Source organism: Macrobrachium nipponense, chromosome 4, assembly GCF_015104395.2.
Source record: "Macrobrachium nipponense isolate FS-2020 chromosome 4, ASM1510439v2, whole genome shotgun sequence".
NCBI classification, from domain to species: domain Eukaryota; kingdom Metazoa; phylum Arthropoda; class Malacostraca; order Decapoda; family Palaemonidae; genus Macrobrachium; species Macrobrachium nipponense.
The window spans coordinates 13534087-13552908 of NC_061100.1; the positions used below are offsets into that span (position 1 = coordinate 13534087).

The 18822-nt window shown below is 38.6% G+C and overlaps 1 protein-coding gene across 10 annotated transcripts in view; it reads left to right on the forward strand.

The window, feature by feature from the left end:
- The window catches only part of LOC135210717 (zinc finger RNA-binding protein-like), a 116279-nt gene that overhangs the window by 68565 nt on the left and 28892 nt on the right, over window positions 1-18822 (forward strand). For all 10 annotated transcript variants that reach the window (XM_064243504.1, XM_064243505.1, XM_064243509.1 and 7 more), the window contains 4 exons: window positions 9-186; window positions 12857-13004; window positions 14091-14188; window positions 15439-15534. In XM_064243504.1, coding sequence (XP_064099574.1) covers window positions 9-186; window positions 12857-13004; window positions 14091-14188; window positions 15439-15534 — 520 coding nt within the window. The remainder of the gene's footprint in view (window positions 1-8; window positions 187-12856; window positions 13005-14090; window positions 14189-15438; window positions 15535-18822) is intronic.

An 18822-nucleotide genomic window follows, 5' to 3' on the forward strand; every position in this document is an offset into this window, starting at 1 on the left:
CTCTCCAGTGAAAAAAAAGATGATGGGCCACCGCGCATGTTGAAAGGAGTTATGCGAGTAGGTATTTTAGCTAAAGGTCTCTTGCTTAGAGGGGATACTAGTGTCCAGCTTGTTGTATTATGTGGTGATAAACCAACCAGAACTCTGTTGGATAGAGTGGCTGACAATCTTCCTAAACAGCTTGCGGTAAGTTTTATGTCTTTTATTTTATTTTTTTTTTATATATTATTTTAGAAAGAGGTGAAGAATGGAAAGCAAAGAGAATTTGGCATATAAAAAGGCTTTGGTAAATTGTTCGTATACGAAACAAACCTTCAGTCTTAATATTAAAATATATATTAGTGCCAGCTGGAATTCCGGTAAAATTGATAAAAAAAAAAAAAATTTGAGATCCAGGAACTATTGAAATCTGTACTTGGTCACGGGGTATTGGTAGTTCCCACAATGTCCTGGGCATCCCATGACCTTTCACTTACTTCATTACTGCCTTTAAGAGCGGATGTGATTACTCTCTATCTCTTTAAAGCTGGTTTAGTTTGCCTATTTTTCCATATCTTTCTTTGTTACCTTTCTCTGGGTGGTCTAAGGGTGTGTATGTGTGTGATCTGGTAGGTTTGAGTAAGTGGTGAGATCATGGAGAATTTTGCTTCACCAACGGAACTTTTTCTTCAGGATCTCGCAAGAGACAAAGGAAATGCGCAGGAGCGAGTGGGTTTCCTTGTTCGAGATTCTTATGTCAGTGTCGACAGATCCTCACCCAACGTGTAGTACGTGCAGAGACAATGTATGTACTATTATCAATCCTTGTTCAATTTGTCGTAGTTGGTTGATGGAACAATGGAAGAAGTTTATGAAAAGAGTCGGTACAAAACAAAGGAGATGCCACCATCTTTTGATGACAAAGTGTTTTCCAAGTGTTTTCACCTTTTCTATTGGCTATACATCATACTGTTCCATATGTTTCTTCTCCTGGTTTTGATGTTTCCCATACCCCTTCAGTTTCTTCTAATGATTTGTTATTGGAAACACCAGGAAGGGGTTTTGGGAAGTTTTGTACATAATTATGCTCCTTCCTTCCTGGCAGGAAGTGGGGGAGGATCGTCATCTTTGTCCCATGTTTCAGTCCCTGGTGCACGGAGGGTGGAAGGAATGTGGTTGGCGTTAGGCCTATCAGGCGTACCAACCTTGGAGGGGGTGTTTTCATACGACTAAGATTGTCCCTGGTCTGCAGCTTAGGGCGACGAACTCTATTGCAATGGCAGCAGCGAGGCCAATCTTTTCAACGACTCAGAATTTGGGAAGTAATCAGTGACGTCACAAACCACCGTGACATCACAGCCGATTTCCACTCTCACAGCCTCGTTGCCTCCGAATGCGCATGCGCTTTCAGACTGTTGCACACGCATTTATGAAAAAGTTACAAGCTTTGGGAGAGAGGATAAATAAGAAAGACAAAAGACAGACGTAAATTGTCTTGTTCTAGTTCAACGACGTTGCAAGATTATGACATCAATACGGAGGATAAGAGACTTTGTGGCTGATCTGCGTGCCAAAAGGAGAAGATTAAACTCTTCTTCATCTTTGTGCCAGGACTGTCACATCCCTGTCAAAAACAAAGTGAAGAAGGCAGTGGCTGCTACATGTAATGACAATGACGGCTGTCATTTAGATACGTCAGCCCGGCCGAAAGGTTTGACGGTCACTGGAACGGAATCAGCTGGGACGATAATGCCAGCTGTGATGGGAAAGTCGTTTGTAGAAACACCACGATTGTTTTTAGGGGATCAACAATGAGTAGACATCAGTCTTCAAAGAATGGAGAACATGTACCACTTTCTCATGTTAGACCTTTTAAAATGGAGAACATGTACCACTTTCTCATGTAAGGCCTTTTAAAATAAGAAGGAAGGATGATAAAAGGTCAAACAATATAGAGTTGGTAACCCCTCCAGATGCAGAGATGGAAGTGGCAGGTTGGCTCGATAACAGAAGATCAAGGTCAACTTCCCCAACAGCCATTGGGATTAATTGTAGAAGCAGGGAGGACATACGTTCTACTTCACAGGAACTGTCATCCTGGAGGAATAGACGCGGTCGCAGGCTTAGACGGCCATGAATCACATGGACGTTTGTCAGCTAATAGGAGTGAACTACCTTATCTGTGGCCGAACAGAATGTTTTGGAAGCAGATGAAGGGGAGAATCAGGAGTTTCTGGCTTCTTATGTGGAGGTGATATAAGTTCCTTCCACCCCCATTATTGAGACAAGAAATATTTTGCAACAACCTGTTGTTCCACTACCAGCGAGACTAATCAATCCAGATGTGGAGAGATTAAAACCTGGATTAACATTGGAGCAGGTGAAGGTGAAATGCCCCTCACTGATAAGTCAAGAAGCTGCTTCATTGGAGGCAACAGCTTCTTGGTTAGACCTTTGGTAAAAAGCAGTAGCGAAGATTACATCCTCAGAGTCAACCAGACAATGTTTATCAGAGTGCTTCAATTGGGTTTGAAAGCAGTTTCATACTTGACAAATTTGAGTGCCAATGTATTGACCAATATCCTGTTGATGAGGAGAGATGCAACAGTGGCTAGATGAAGCTGTACTGTAGATTTGGATTCCCTATTAGCAATTTGGAATGGGGATATCTCAGAGTTGCAGTTGATGTAACCAAAGGGTATACTAGAAGCTGCAATTGATAGGAGAAGGATGGATACTAATGATATTAGTTCAACAGGCAGTTAATAAAAGCAGCTGGAAGCCATTCTAATTCTAGTGAAGTAAGACAACAACTACAAACACTACAAAGAGACCAGGGAGACATAATCCCTCCCCTAGGCCGCAACACCCTCTTCTCCAATGAGGAAATTAGCTCATCGACCCTTTCACAATAGGCCCAATAGAGGAAGGGGTATTACGAGGTAGAGGGAGAGGTTCAAGACCATAGACTGGGCGCCTCTCACCACTCTGTCACACCATTGGGGGAATGCATGGTAAATCATTGGAAGTTTGTGGCAGAGGAGTAGCTAGTGGATGTGCTCAGAGTCGGGTACCTGAACCCATTCAACTTTATGCCACCCTTGGCAGAATAACCATTACCACACCTCTCTTACACTCATGGGTCTCAGAAATTCCTTATACTGCAAAAAGTGAAGATGATGGAGAATGGAGCTGTAGAGCAAGTAACAATCCCTTCAAGGTGATTTTACAGCCGTATTTTCCATGTCTCCAAGGCCAATTGAGATTGGGGGACAGTTGTAGATCTGTTCATAAGGAAAATTAGATTCAAAATCAAGAACCCAAGGACAGTTCCAGCAGCAATCCGGTACAAGAATTTTATGCTGACAATAGACTTGAAGGATACATACTTACAGATCCCAATCCATCAGTCTTCCAGGAAGTTTCTCCGCTTAAGTCTTGCAGAGATTTTCCAATTCTGAGTTCTGTGTTTCGGACTGACAACTTCTCCTCAAGTATTTACAAGAGTATTCACTCTGACATGGGTGCATGCTCAGGGGATCAGGTTAATAAGATACTGGACGGCTGGCTGGTGATAGCTAAGTCCCGTGAAAAATTACCTTGGGACAGACGTATCCTTCTAGTTTTGTCACAACTTAGGCATTGTGATAAATCAGGAGAAGTTGAGTTTGGACCCCAGTCAGAGGTTGGTGTACTTGGTTATGATTATGGACACAGTAAAGGTCAAAGCCTTCCCTTCAGACCAGAGGGTAGAGAAGTGTAAACAAGCAGTGAATGCCTTCCTAGGAATGGAAACGCAACCAGCAAAGCAGTGGCAAGTAGTCTTAGGAATCCTAAGTTTCTTAGAGAGTTAGTGTCACACAGGAGACTACATCTTTGGTCCTTATGGTGGAGAATGAAAGAGTTTTTGTCACCAACTGTAGATCACCATATGAGCACAGTCCCCTACTGTCTGTCAGCAGAGGTGAGGAAAGATCTACTGTGGTGGTGGTGGTTTGCAAGACAGCAATCTGACAGTGGGAGTCCCCCTTCAGCAACCCTCTCCAGATCTGCTGTTCTTGGCATCACATGAGGGTTGGGGCGCTCACATGATTTTGGGGGAAATGGTAACTATATAAACCTGCTAGAAGTAAAAGCAGCCGTTCTAGCACTACAGGAGTTCCGGGAGAGAGTGAAGGAGCACTTTGTAGTATTGATTTCAGACAACACCACAGTAGCAGTAGTAGGTCAGTGCTTCAGTGGCGTGGTTGCTATGGTGTTGGCGTCCCACTTCGATGGTCGCGAGCTCGATTCTCGGGCATTCCGTTGAGGAGTGAGAGATATTTATTTCTGGTGATAGTAGTTCACTCTCGATGTGATTTGGAAGTGATATAAAGCTGTTGGTCCCATTGCTGAATAACCGCTGGTTCCATGCAACGTAAAAACACCATACAAACAAACAAACACAGTAGTAGGTTATGTAAACAAACAAGGTGGTCTGGTATCTCGTCAGTTACACCAGATGATAGTTCAACTTCATCAGTGTGCTGTAGAGAACTTTTTAGACATCTGGGCCAGATATGCTCTAGGGAAAAAGAATGTAATAGCCGACCAGATTCTGGGAACAGAATGTTCATCTTCTGGAAAAGGCCAATCATAGACCTGTTCTCAATGAAGTACAATGAAAAGTTGGAGATATTTTGTTTAGTAGTCCCAGACACAGCAGCAGTAGCAGAAGATACTCTATAACACCCAAGGGACAATCTCAATGTATACTCATTTCCTCCCTTTTGTCTGATCCATCAGGTTCTGAACAAGGTGATGAGGTCTCAGAATCTCAAGATGACCCTGGTAACCCCATTGTGGCCGAAGGCAGAAAGGTTCCTGGACCTGTTGGAACTCCTAATAGATGTTCCAAGAAAACTACCTCCCTGGAACAACCTACTGTGTCAACCACTTGTGGAGGGAGTGGTACCACTAGTTGGTACAGTCCCTATTACTTCACAGGTGGAGAATGTCAAGTACCTCCTGTGAGCGAAAGGCTTTTCTCAGAAGGCAGCATTGTAGATGGCAGGATACATCAGATGCTGATCGGCAGCTGTGTAGCAGGGAAAATGGGCTGTCTACTGTGATAGGTGTCGTAGAGGGAGTCTTTCTCCACTCAGAAGTACTATTCAACAGTTAGCCGATTTTCTGATATATCTCGGTACGGAAAAACATGTCTGTGTCTGCCATAAAGGGGTACAGGGCTGCACTAGCTTTGGTTCTGCAAATGAAAGGTGTAGACATTTCCTCTTCATAGTGCCTCAGTGTCGTGGTTGGTATGGTGTTGGCGTCCCACCTCGGTGGTCGTGAGTTCGATTCTCAGCCATTCCATTGAGGAGTGAGAGATGTGTATTTCTGGTGATAGAAGTTCACTCTCGACATGGTTCGGAAGTCACGTAAAGCCATTGGTCCCTTTGCTGAATAACCACTGTTTCCATGCAACGTAAAAACACCATACAAACAAACAATTTTCTCTGCATGGGAAATGGCCATGTTAATGAAGAGTTGAGTAGTCCTGTTCCCCAAAGGAACTAAAAGCTCTTAATTGGGAATTAACCATGGTACTGACTAGCCAGACAAAACCTACATATGAACCATTGCCACATACCACCGATAGAAACTTGACCCAGCAAGTAGTCTTCTTGTTGGCCTTGGCCTCCACCAAAAGGGTAGGGGAGCTACATGGTCTGTCATATGTGGTGAAGCATTCCAGAGGTTTGGAAGTCTATGGTCTTCAAATTTATTCCAGAATTCATACCCAAGACTCAAAATCCATCAGTAGTAGATGACAGTTTGTCTCCGTTTCGATACCTTCTTTAGGAGAATTTGTAGATGATGACCCTGAAGAAATGTTAAGTCCTGTCAGGGTACTACAAGCTTACATAAAAAGCTCTTGACATCTCAGACTGGGATGCTTAAGGCTTTCTGTGAGTATAGGATGGGTCAAGAAAGAAGTGTCCAAGATTACTATATAGTTTTGGCTGAGAGAAACAATCAAGAATGCATATTTGATGGAAACTTGTGTCAAATAACCTTGGGAGAACTAGAGCTCACGACATCAGGGGCCTGAGCTCTTCTTTGGCATTCAAGAAAAGTATGTCTGGGGAGAGGATTTTGAAAGCTGGTGTTTGGCCATGTCAAACAACTTTCACTTCCTTTTATTTAAAGGATGTTGCCCCCCCCCTCTCGGTAGCAGGGAGAGTGGGGTGATGGTAATAAGTCCTCATACAGGGATGTGGGTTTTCTTACGAGAACAGATAGCTCTCCATCTTCCATAAATACATTAAGCTATGATACTGTATAAAACACCTAGAGAAAGAAACCAATAGACTCTCATATATCTTTGGTTCTGAGGTGGTTGTCCATGGTTTAGAATGTTATTCGGAAATGGATTAAAGGTGGCAAACTCCCAGTCAGTTAAAGATACTTAATTCCCACTAATAAGTCAGTCTATCCCAATGTTAAGACCAAAGGTTTGTTTTGTATATGAACAAATATCAAATTTTTAATCAATTTGTATTTTTCATAACTAACAAACCTGAGGTCTTAATCATATAAAGGCCCACCTCGAACCACCCCTCTAAGTCTAAACTAGGTTGGAAGAGTAGCTGATAGGTCACGGGGATGCCCAGGTCATTGCGGGAACTGCCAGTACCATGTAACCAGGTACAGATTCCAATTTTACCTGATTTCCAGTTGGCACTAATATATATCCTAATGTTAAGACCTCAGGTTTGTTAGTTATGAAAAATACAAACTGATAAACAATTAGTCATTTTTACTCTTTTATTCCCTCTCTTCAGCATGGAAGGATGGTAGATAATGGTAATTTATATCAAAGCAAAACCTTTTCTATCTCATAGATACAAGGGAGTTTTCGGGGCAAATGATATATTCGGTGAAAAATCATAATTTGCTCAGTAACAGAGGACTTTAGATATAAGGCATAACAAACTTCAGGTTTTCATACATTTGGCACTACTAATTGGGAAGAGCTTACAGTGCTACTCCACTTTTTCATGGGGATAAATTCCAGAACCCACTGTGGAAATGCAAAACACCTCTTAAGAATGCTTATAAGGGCCAAATACCATGTACCCCTTCAATTAAAATGCTTGTATGTAACTGCTGATTTTAGCAGTTCATTGCAAATTGGTTAAAGCTCCCACAAAAATGATAAAAATATGTTCCATAAAAATCTGCAACAAATTAAAGCGTGGAAAAATAAATGAAGCGTGAAAAGTTGGGTAGGGCTGTAGTCTGTTTGGATGGCAAGAACTTACTCCTTTACTGGAAATTGTGATGTAACTATTATAGCTGGCCTATGAATTTCAAAGTAGTTGTGTTTTGTTGTTACAAAAGACTTGTGAATGTAGATGTGAATTTATAAAATCTTGCAGTGTGCATGTCTTCTGAGGACAATTATCCTTAGCAGAAAATGTAGATTGCCATCTTAGTGTACTGCTTTGTACTCCTTGTGAGGGCAAAGACTGTTAGTTCATTCAATCTGATTGTTTAAGAGCTATTGTGTGAGAACGGTGTAAGCTAGTAAGTACTAATATTTTTGATATATTTGTTCTTCAATTTCATCCATTAATTATATATTTGTTTATATTGTTAGTGATTTTTTTTTTTTTTTTTTTATTTTTTTTTCATAATCTTGTATTGTCTTGCATTTGGATCACACAAGTTTTTTTTTTATTGATTCTACCGGTTGTCTAGTTGGCGCTAGTATATATCCTAATGTTAATACCGAAGGTTTATTAGTTATAAAAAATACAAATTGATTAAAAATTTGTCATTTTGGTAGTGCCCCTTTTCCCCAGTGCCTTAGCTTGCTTGGTTTGGGAGTAGAAGAGTGGTACTGCAGTTACGTCTAAACCTTTGTTGTGGCCAGTAGGTGTGAATTGATTTGATGTCCAGTGGTTTTATTGCCAAAGGAAAGCTTGCAAGTTTATGATGCTCTTTTGTTGAAGTCACACTTGCGTTCATGACGAGTTTCTTTGGATGGTGCTATCATCTGCGATGCCTCCCCTTTGATTTCAGAGCTGTAAGGGTAGAAAGGGAAAGGCTTAATGTCACAGTTCCTCCTTTTGATGACACTCCTCAATAGTCCCCTATATCTGGGAATTGCTGAGGAGAGACCTTCTTGTATCCTAATTTGCCTCCTCTGTATCTGGCCTCATGCCACCTGCCATCTTTCTACTTTGCCAATGGCTGTACCTTCCACCTTATGTCTCAAGAGAAGATTTTTATCAAGCAGCTGAAGGCACAATCAAAAGATTTTTGAAAAGAGAAGCAGTTATAATTGCTGCCACCAAGCTTGACGTCAACAATTAACCTTTGTTAAGGGGAGTGGAAAAATATTTGTGTACTTTAACAAGGAAGTACTTGTACATTCAATACCTACATTCTAGTAATAGTAAACTTTTTTTTTTTTTGTTCTTTGAAGTTATTCTTGTCTACATTTGCTAGGAATTGGATTTGAGTTCCAAGCAGGACTTTTCAGACTTCATTTATTACCTAGCCAGTCAGTCATTATGCCTTTGATAGAACCTCCCAGCTGTTACAACATTGGTCCAAAGAAATTTAACAAAGATGCCCAGCAAGCCACTTCATGAGCCTTGATCCTTTGTCATTGCTTCTTGAAGCAATACCGGAATTTCTGCGCCTTGATCTCTTGACATTGCTCCTTGAAGTATTACAGCATTTTCTCCATGCCTTGTCAAATTAGTTACTCTTAGAGAACTGGTTTGGGTTAAACAACCTGCAAGAATGTAAAGTTAGATAATCTCTTCAACATTAAGTCATGCCTGCATTATTGGAGGAAGGTTTTATCTACAACAAAAGTGTTTGCCTTAATCTTCGAAACATTTCAATATAGGATTAGGGAAGTTATACAGTTGCTCTCTGGATCTGCCAGGTTATATAGAGTATAATCTGATGGCCCAGAGAGTGATTTGTTACAGGTATAGAGTAAAGACCATAAAAGTTGGGCTTTGCCAATGTCATAAGCCTTCAAACAGTATTGAAACCCACAGCCATCCTTAAAAAAGTTAGTGAATATTATTCCCATTTTACCCTCGAGATGTGATGTAACTAAGGTAATCTGGTGGTACTGATAGTTTTTTCAGGCTATTTTCTACTTGATTGGAGGGCTTGGGAGAGAGTCTTCTTGCAACTTCCAGTCCCTGCTTTGACCTTTTCTGACACTACTTGGTGATTATATCATGAACTATGATGAGACAAGTATCTGGGTATGTGGATCCTTTCTTCTGATTACAAACCATTTCTGTCATTTATAATACTTATGGACTGGGTTCTATGATTTCCACTCCTTCACTCACCCATGCACCTACTAGACTAGTGAGGATTGACTTCTGATCTTGTATTTTCATTCCTTACTACAGTATGGATGACTGGGAAGTGTAATGCCTTCATCTTTCCACTTAGTGGCAGTTCAGGCATATGGTCAATATTGTTGTAATGGATAAACTGGTTTTATAACCCACTTTTTGTACAAACCCATTAGGTATAAAATAGCTTCGGTAGATTAATTGCATCCAGGTGCACAAAGCAAAGCCTCAAGAAATTTCTTCCATCCCATATGCTTAACCAGCTCAAGAGTCCATGTGTATGCAGTCCTATTTTGATGCTATTCATCTTGTTAGTGTTTAGATGTACTTCCATTTTCTCAAGGACTTCCCAGTGTTTTTCCTATGGTTAACCTTTTAACGCTGATTGGACGTATTAAACGTCGACGAAAATTGTCTGTCGGGTGCCGAACCAACGTGCGGTGTACGTCTACGGAAAAAAAGTTAAAAATTCGCGGAAAAATAGTTGTGCGCCTACTAGGCGAAAACTTTTGAATCACGCCCCTTGGGGGATGCTGGGAGCTCACAGATCATGCTTTTGTTTTGTTTACAATCGTTAACCAGGCGCGCAAGCGCAAATTTCTTTCTTTCTTGCACTAAAAAGCATCAGCGGCAAATCTCGGGAATTATTTCGTCACTTTGACATATCACGAAAAACAACCCATTGTTGTAGCTTATATCAGTTTTGAAATATTTTCATATAAATAATGATAAGTGCCAAAATTTCAACCTTAGTCAAATTTGACTACCGAAATGGTCGAAAAACGCAATTGTAAGCTAAAACTCTTATATTCTAGTAATATTCAATCATTTACCTTCATTTTGCAACAAATTGGAAGTCTCTAGCACAATATTTCGATTTACGGTGAATTTATGAAAAAACTTTTTCCTTACGGCCGTGTGGTAACTTCCGAAGAAATCATACATTTTTTTTTGTCCGATTTTCGTAATGTTTGCACCATTTTAAATTTGCCGTTACATAAAGTTTTATATATGGAAGTGTATGCAATTTCATGTAGAATACAACCAAAAACAACCCATAGTTATAGCTTTTATCAGTTTTGAAATATTTTGTATAAATAACGATAAGTGCCAAAATTTCAACCCTCGGTCAACTTTAACTGTACCGAAATGGTTGAAAAACGCAATTGTAAGCTAAAACTCTTACATTCTAGTAATACTCAATCATTTAACTTCATTTTGCAACAAATTGGAAGTCTCTAGCACAATATTTCGATTTATGGTGAATTTATGAAAATAAAACATTTTCCTTACGTTAGCGCGGTAACTCTTCCGAAAAAATCATAAATTTTTTTTGTCCAATTGTCGTAATGTTTGCACCATTTTAAATTTGCCGTTACATAAAGTTTTATATATGGAAATGTGCGCAATTTCATGTAGAATACAACCAAAAACAACCCATGGTTGTAGCTTTTATCAGTTTTGAAATATTTTCATATACATAATAAGTGCCAAAACTTCAACCTTCTGTCAATTTTAACTCGACCGAAATGGTAAAAATGTAATTGTAAGCTAAAACTCTTACATTCTAATAATATTCAATCATTTACCTTCATTTTGCAACAAATTGGAAGTCTCCAGCACAATATTTCGATTTATGGTGAATTTTAGAAAAAACTTTTTCCTACGTCCGCACGGTAACTTCCGAAAAAATCATAAATTTTTTTGTCCGATTGTCGTAATGTTTGCACCATTTTCAATTAGCTGTCACATAAAGTTTTATATATGAAAATGTCCGCAATTTATGCAGAATACAACTAAAAACAACCTATGGTTGTAGCTTTTATCAGTTTTGAAATATTTTCATATAAATAACGATAAATAGAAAAAATTCGACCTTTGGTCAACTTTAACTCGACGGAAATGGTCGAAAACTGCAATTGTAAGCTACAACACTTACAATCTACTGATATTCAATCAATTACCTTCACTTTGTAACAAACGGGAAGTCTCTAGCACAATATTTCGATTTATGGTGAATCTTTGAAAACTGCTTTTTTTTATGTCCGCGCGTTACGAATTCATGCATCATATTGTGATAATATTCTCTGTGTTGCTTTGATCGTTTTACACTTTGTTATATACCAAAATCATCACAATTTAGTGTACAGTACAACGATAAAATAATTAATTCATTAGCTTTAAACGATAAAATAATTAATTTATTAGCTTTAACCGTTTTGCTCACAGCGTGATTTGTATACAATTATATATGAAATTTTTTTTTGCGTTGTCATGTATTCCTATATTTATATATGGTAACGATATTTTTTTTTATTTCTGATGGTTGCATACTAAACTTCAGGCAATGACAAAAAAAAGGAGCTAAAAATGAACTCTTAATCTTGAAAACTAAGTGTGCTGTGATTTAAAAAAAAAAAAAAAAAAATTCCTTTTCGGCGCTCACTCACGAACGCCGCTGGCATAGAGGAGACACTTTCGGAAATACTACCGGCTCGGCGTTTTAGGGTTAATGATGTGCTATTGACAGGATCTTATTTTCAACTATTTATTTGATGATCATTTTATGTACATAGGAAATGTGCAGAGAAAATGTCTTGAAATTACAAATGAAAATGTTATTCATGATGGGATGTTTTATAGGGTGTATTTTGGGTGCGAATGTAAGCCATGGTTATTTTTCTTGGTGTATATATTACTACTATTGTCTTTTGAACTTTTCTCTTCGAAAGCGGTAGACGATCCCGATGTTGAGGCAAAATTCTCCATCATACACGTATACACTCTTACCACACACTGATCACACTTGGAGAAAGAAAAGGAATGAAAATAAAAAATGAAATGGATAAAGAACGGGCAAACTGAAAAACCGGCTTTAAATGAGATAGACAGTAACACGTCTTATCTTAAAGGCGGTAGGAAAATAACTGATGGGTCACAGGTAGCCGTGGGCATTCTGGGTATACATGCCCCGTGACCTGGTATAGATGCCATTAGTCCCTGGATCTCACAAGTGTAATTTTAATTCTACCGGTTTCCAGCTTGGCGCTAGTAAATACCTAATGTTAAGACCGAAGGTTTGTTTCGTGTATGAACAACTTTTTTTTATATAGCACAAACTTTTATCTTGGTTTTTTCATTTCTCATATAAACAAGCATTAGTGAGTGCCTTTACAGGGAGTTTTTGGGGTAGCTGCTATTCACCCAACATCGACCTAACTAGAATTTGTTAACATTTCATATTAATGCATATGCAGTTTTTAGAATTATTTAATACCTGAATGTAATTAGTTAAAAGTGAATTCAACATTAACCAATTTTGTTCAAGGAAAATCTCTTGGTAATAAGTTTTTTTTTTAAAGAACTTGAAAAATCAGTGATAGGTAATTTCCAAATACAATATTGAAGTTATGGAAATTGAATCAATTATTAGTTTATGGTATGGTCAGTGTCATAAATTGTTGTATATGAATGATTATTGATTAATAATATTTTAGGTTGTTGCTCCAGAGGATAAGTATGAAATACAGAGAGTTGTCGAAGAAGCTGCATTAGTTGTTCAAAATGTTGGTAGTGACCAACGTATATCGGTGAATGTAACGTTAACATCGCCGATAATGAGAGAACAACTGCTGCATGAAGGAGGTATGTTTTTATAGTGTTCTCAGCTTGAATGTCTACAGTGACAGGTTTAAAAAAGGAAGCCTTTGTATGGATTGAGTCTTTTATTCTGTCTGATTTTCTAACTTGTATTTTGTTTTCTTTTCCTTTTTTATGTTCAAGCTAATTCTATGACTCTCTCCCTATCAACTTTGTTTTATTAATTATTCTATTGTTATTCAGCAGAATATTACTCTGTATCCATTGAAAGACTTTTCTCTATAGGGGAAGTCCAGGTTTTCATCACATTCTACTCAATATTCTTACATAAGCTCTTTATGTTGGCATAGTCAAGTAATTGAAAGAAATTGTGATGAAAATGCTAAAAAGACTGGCCTCTTTACTGCTTAACATGGAGACCAGGGGACACAGTGGAGAACTAAAGAAAAGTCTGTTTTCGTCTTATTTTATATAGGCCCTATATTGTGACCAAAATGGATAATTAATTAACAGTTTATAATTTATGCATTGCTGGCCCCTGGTTCACTAAGTTAATAACTTTCCCCTCTGTTTAGATAATGATGGTCATTAAGAAAGCAATGGAAAAAGGGCCATTAGTGGAAAATAAGTAAAAACATACCGGACAGCAGCAGATATTCTTTCCTAAAAAGTTCTTTTGCAGCCAGTTTTAATCTCATTGTAAACTGTGCTATACTTTTCAGTCTCAAGTGCCTTCACTGTCAAGGCATGATGCATTGTGGCTCTCTTTGTACTGCAGAGGGGAAGAGTTGCCCATTGGCCACACCTGACCCAATCTCAACCAACCTTTGAACACATAAACCATTGCAGTCGCTTATTATTGTCACTGTAGTTATAAAAATTAATCTTGATTTTGTTGTGTCAGTGTTGTAGTTAATCATGTTATAATTCATTGCTCTGAAATATCTAAGACCAGATCAGCTGAAAGAAATAAATGTTATTTATGTTGATGTGTATATGAACCTGTAATAAAATTCAGTTAGGCTGCTCTGAGGTTTATGTGCAAGCAGAGGTGGTGGGTGGTGAGAGGAAGATGGCGGGTGGGTGGGTGTGGCGCGGGTGTGTGACGGACGCTGTGTTGTTGTATTTTAGACTCCCAGGTGACCGCCGCCAAGGATCCTCCAGATGTGCTCGACAAGCAGAAATGTCTGGATGCTCTAGCCGCCCTCAGACATGCCAAGTGGTTCCAGGTTTGCAACCTATTCATCTGAGGGTTAAACCCAAGAAGGCTGCTCCTTCCTTATTTTGGGTACTGTGTGAGAAGGAGCAGGCTTACTTGGGCTCCCCTCAAACTTTTCAGCCTTATGGTAATGTGTGGGTGGGTTGGGATTCAGTTTTGTGGTAGGTTAGCAATAGGTCATTTTGGGTTCTTTCCTTTACTGTGCAACTCTAGCTAATTGTCATTTGTCCTTTGAAAACATGGCACACTTTGGTAATCACCATGGATGGAGACCTAGCAAGGTGTTACAGTGTTTTAACTTTGTAGATATAGCACTTTTTTGTGCAACTTATATAGTTGGTAAATATGATGACCTTTCTGTGTTTGCCATTTTCATGATGATTTTCAGAGTGAAATCTGCCCTTACGAATGGCAGTTTACAGAGCATTTGGATAGTGATGGAAAGAACTCTAGTCATTCATCTCATGACTGATTTTGTTTGATTTTATTTTTATTCCTTTTCAATTTCATAATCAGTCTTTTTTAGTGAGGTTTAAGTAACAGTTGCCCCTTCTCTCTGTTATGTTCCGTGCGTTTGGTAAGGGCACAGCAGTGGATGGAGGGGGACAAGCACAGACTACTCCCTGTTGTACATAGTGGTAAGGGAGTCATTTTGTTCTTATCCTCCAACCCACCAAACCCAAGCATGTCTCTCACCAACTCACGGAAATGTCCCTATGTGAGCTTAGCCTGCGAGAAAAAGCATGAGGCTGGAAAGTACAGAGGACTCTGCTTCGTATTGGAAAGGGGCTGTACTTAGTTCCAGTAATGGTGTGTCTTGCGCCTTTGTAGATTTTGCTCTCAGTATAACAGCAGTGGAGCCTTTGTTTTGTTTGGAGTATCCAAGCAGAGTTCAAGCAAGAACCTGGTTCAACATAAGATTAAGGCTACTGGAAGAAGAATATAGTTTATATTTTGTGCTGGCTGTTGTGGGTGCATGGAATGAAAGGAGTTTACAGTGTCTCTTGCTGTTTCATCTCTATGCACTTGTGTTGTACAAGATGGACAATACCTTTTAAGATGATTGAAGACCAATATTGTAACTTCAGATAGTATCATAATAAAACTAATATGAAATATAATGGAATTTTTAAAATAAACTTGCCAATTGTTAGATACCTTTTAACTGTTAGTATATAATTAAATTATTGCTTCCCATCTTGTACCAACCAGCACTGCAACATGAATGCTAGAAAGTAACAGAGAATTACATTTTATCAGGCTAGGGCTAATGGTCTACAAAGCTGTGTGATGGTCATCCGAATTCTACGTGATCTCTGCCAGAGAGTACCCACGTGGGCGCCATTAAATAATTGGGTAAGTACGTTCAACTGATAATTTCTCTTTAATTTGAGTATTTTGTGTTCCTTCAGAAGATTGACTTGACAATAATTTCAAATCGTTGTATGAAGCGTTAATTGTTCCTAATGAAATACAAACCATCCTCAGTGCAAGTGGGAAACAGTCATTGAACTCCCTGTTATTGAACTCTTCTTTTCCCTTCTCAACTACTACAAGGAGGAAAAAGTGGAGTCTAAGACAACCACTTGCAAGAGTTTCCATTGGACTTCAAGTGAGTGCTCTTCCCACTTTCTGGGAAACATTCCTGGTCTGTGTACCAAGGTGTGCAGCCAGGCACTTTCCTTGATAATTATATTTGGTTGTGTGTACTAAACTATTAGAGGCATGTAGTAAAAACTATGTCTAATTTTTTTGTTAGGGAATGATGGTTCTAGCTCTCAGAATCACCTGGGAATGATGGTTCTAGCTCTCAGAATCGCCAGAGATTAACCTGTTTGTAGGGATCCCTTGATGTACTTTACTCCAGTGCCATTTACATGGTCAGCTCTGGATAATGCCAACCAGCACCCTTGGGACATTCTGAACTTAAACAGTTTCTCCCATCACTGGTGGTGCTTGAATTAAAATAATTCAATTTTGTGATGGGCTTAGCCATTAATACTGATATAACAATATTTTTAAAATATTTTAAATTTCGCTCTTGACGGCCGCAGGCAGCGAGAGAGACCAAATTACAATGGACCAACTTTTCCTCCATCACATTATCCCAAATGATAAAAGTATTGTTAATGTTATGCTCTTTGCGTAAATGTGTACAGCCATAAACAACCCAATGAGAAACAGCTGTTGTACTATGAACATCCGAATCAGATAATGCCAGCTATGCCAGCTGTTTTGCTTGCATTTCACCATCGTACGATAGTAAACAATCTCCATAGTAGCTATGTTTAATATGTCATTAAATAGAATAAGATTGATATTTTTTTTTTTTGTTATACCCTTATTCACTACGGAGAAAAGATTGGCAGGGAAACATACTGCTAAATTTAATCTGCAAGGTGCAACTGAAGCTTAGATAACAATATTAAAGCTGCTAATACTAAAAATCCTGCATTGGCAACGTGGATAAAACTTCCATAAACTTTGGTATGCCATCAAACTCGACTGTAAATAAAATTGGAGACCCAAAATTTCAGGTAATGAAAGAACACATTTTACTGTTGTTTTCATGACAATAAAATATAAAAACATCAAGCTCGTATTGTGATGAAATCAAGTGAAAATAGTAAACGGAATCTGTTGATTTCTACAAAAAAGTGTGCCCCCAATGCCAACTATTAATTAAAAAAATAACTAAATTTATTTCACAAAGAGGCATATCGAAGTCATGTTTCGACTTATAGTCACTTTGTATAACAAAAAATAATCTTGTCCCTAATAAATACGGTATCGTAGAGATTCATTTACACTAACTAGAAGTGAGAAAATCCCACTGAATTGAGTTAAATATGACTAAATAAGCTTACCACGTAATTGGCTTCAGCTGATTTCCAAACCAAAACTTTGATTGCTATGTTTGTATTCTATAATACAAGAGTATTATGAGAATACATACACTATTATTGGATATTGTGAAGTAAAGCCTAACTCTTTAAAAGATCCTGGAATAAATACATATTCCGTATATTTGTATTATGTAGTATGATACTATGTGAATATTACATACACTAATTTTCTCTCTTGTATGATGCGACCCCCATAAAATTTATCTTGAAAAGTTGCATGATACACGAGTATATGCGATATACTCCGCAGACTCAAATTTACTGCTTTATCATCCCCTTCTTTTAATTTTTATTTTTACATAGCTATCAACAGCTGACACTGTTCAAGTATGGCGACGATGGAGTCAGACAGACTTAATTTGGTGGTTACCCCTTACAGTATATGTCTGAATCTTAGTTGTGTTATTCAGTTTCCTCTTATACTGAGTTATTAATCTGCATTGAAATAGCTGATATTAATCATTACTATACTGTATGTATATGCATAGAATAAACTGAATAGTGTAGGCTAGGCTACCATATTTGTTTAGATGGTTATAAATACCCTAGTGCCGGCAAGGCTAAATTCGCTTTATGGTTTTTCCAACAAAATATGGGGTATTTTGAGCCTAACCCTATTTTAAGTAAGTCAATACCTGTACATATTGAGTTTTTAATGAATTGCAGTGTATTAAGTCTAATATGGCTTATCAAGATAAAACCCTTCAGGCCAGCCTTGTGCTAGTCAAGAATGTTAACTTAGTGGTCTGGTCAAGCCTTATTATTACTGCAATCCATGTCGGTGCCTGTTTCTGCTGCATAAACTAGGTAATACAAACCTTATGTACCCATCACAAGTCTACCATCTCCTGCATTAAGACATTATTTAGCAATAGTAGCTGTTCTCCTTCTTAATTCTCTGTTCAGTATCTGCTTCAAATCTTTCACTGAAGTGTATCTAGTACCCTTTACCTTATATGTAATCCCAATTTTAATAATTGCTCATTTTAAAAATTCCTACTGGTTCCACCACAGCAAGATCCTGTAGTACTTAATTGGTACTGGGATATCATTCAACAGTTAAAAAGTCTCCATGTAATGTACTGTACATAGAAAATGGGATCCTTAGAAAATGTGAATAACTGTAATCTAGTGGAATGTAATGCGCACAAGAATTACTCCTGTATGTGCACTATAGTTGGGTCTTGTGTTCCAGTGCCAGACCCTTTGCTCCACTATGGTTATGCAGTGTCTGTCCCTCTAATCACGTAAAAGAATTTAAGCACTGAAATGCCCAGGAATCAGTGGCTTTCAGATGTTCTAGGTTTCTAACTTCGGTGTCGACGGATCCTCATCCAACGTGTAGTAGGTGCAGGGAAAACTTATGTACGATTACTAATCCATGTTCTGTTTGTCGCGGTTGGTCTGTGGAACAGTGGAAAAAGTTCTATGACAAAGGCCAATACAAAAGGAAGGTGGTGACGCCATCTTTGGATGACCAAACCTTACCGGCTTCTTTTGTATTGGCAATAAAGCAGGCTGCTCCATATGTTTCTCCACCTGCTTTTGATTTGTCCCATACCCCTTCGGTTTCTCCTAGCGATTCAGTATCGGAAACGTCAGGAGGGGCCTTGGGTAATTTTATGAATAATATGCACGCTCCTTAGTTCCCAGCAGGTAGAGGGGGAGCATCGCCATCTTTGTTCCAGACGCCGGCTCCCGAAGCGCATAGGTTGGACGGTACGTGGTCAGCGCTAGG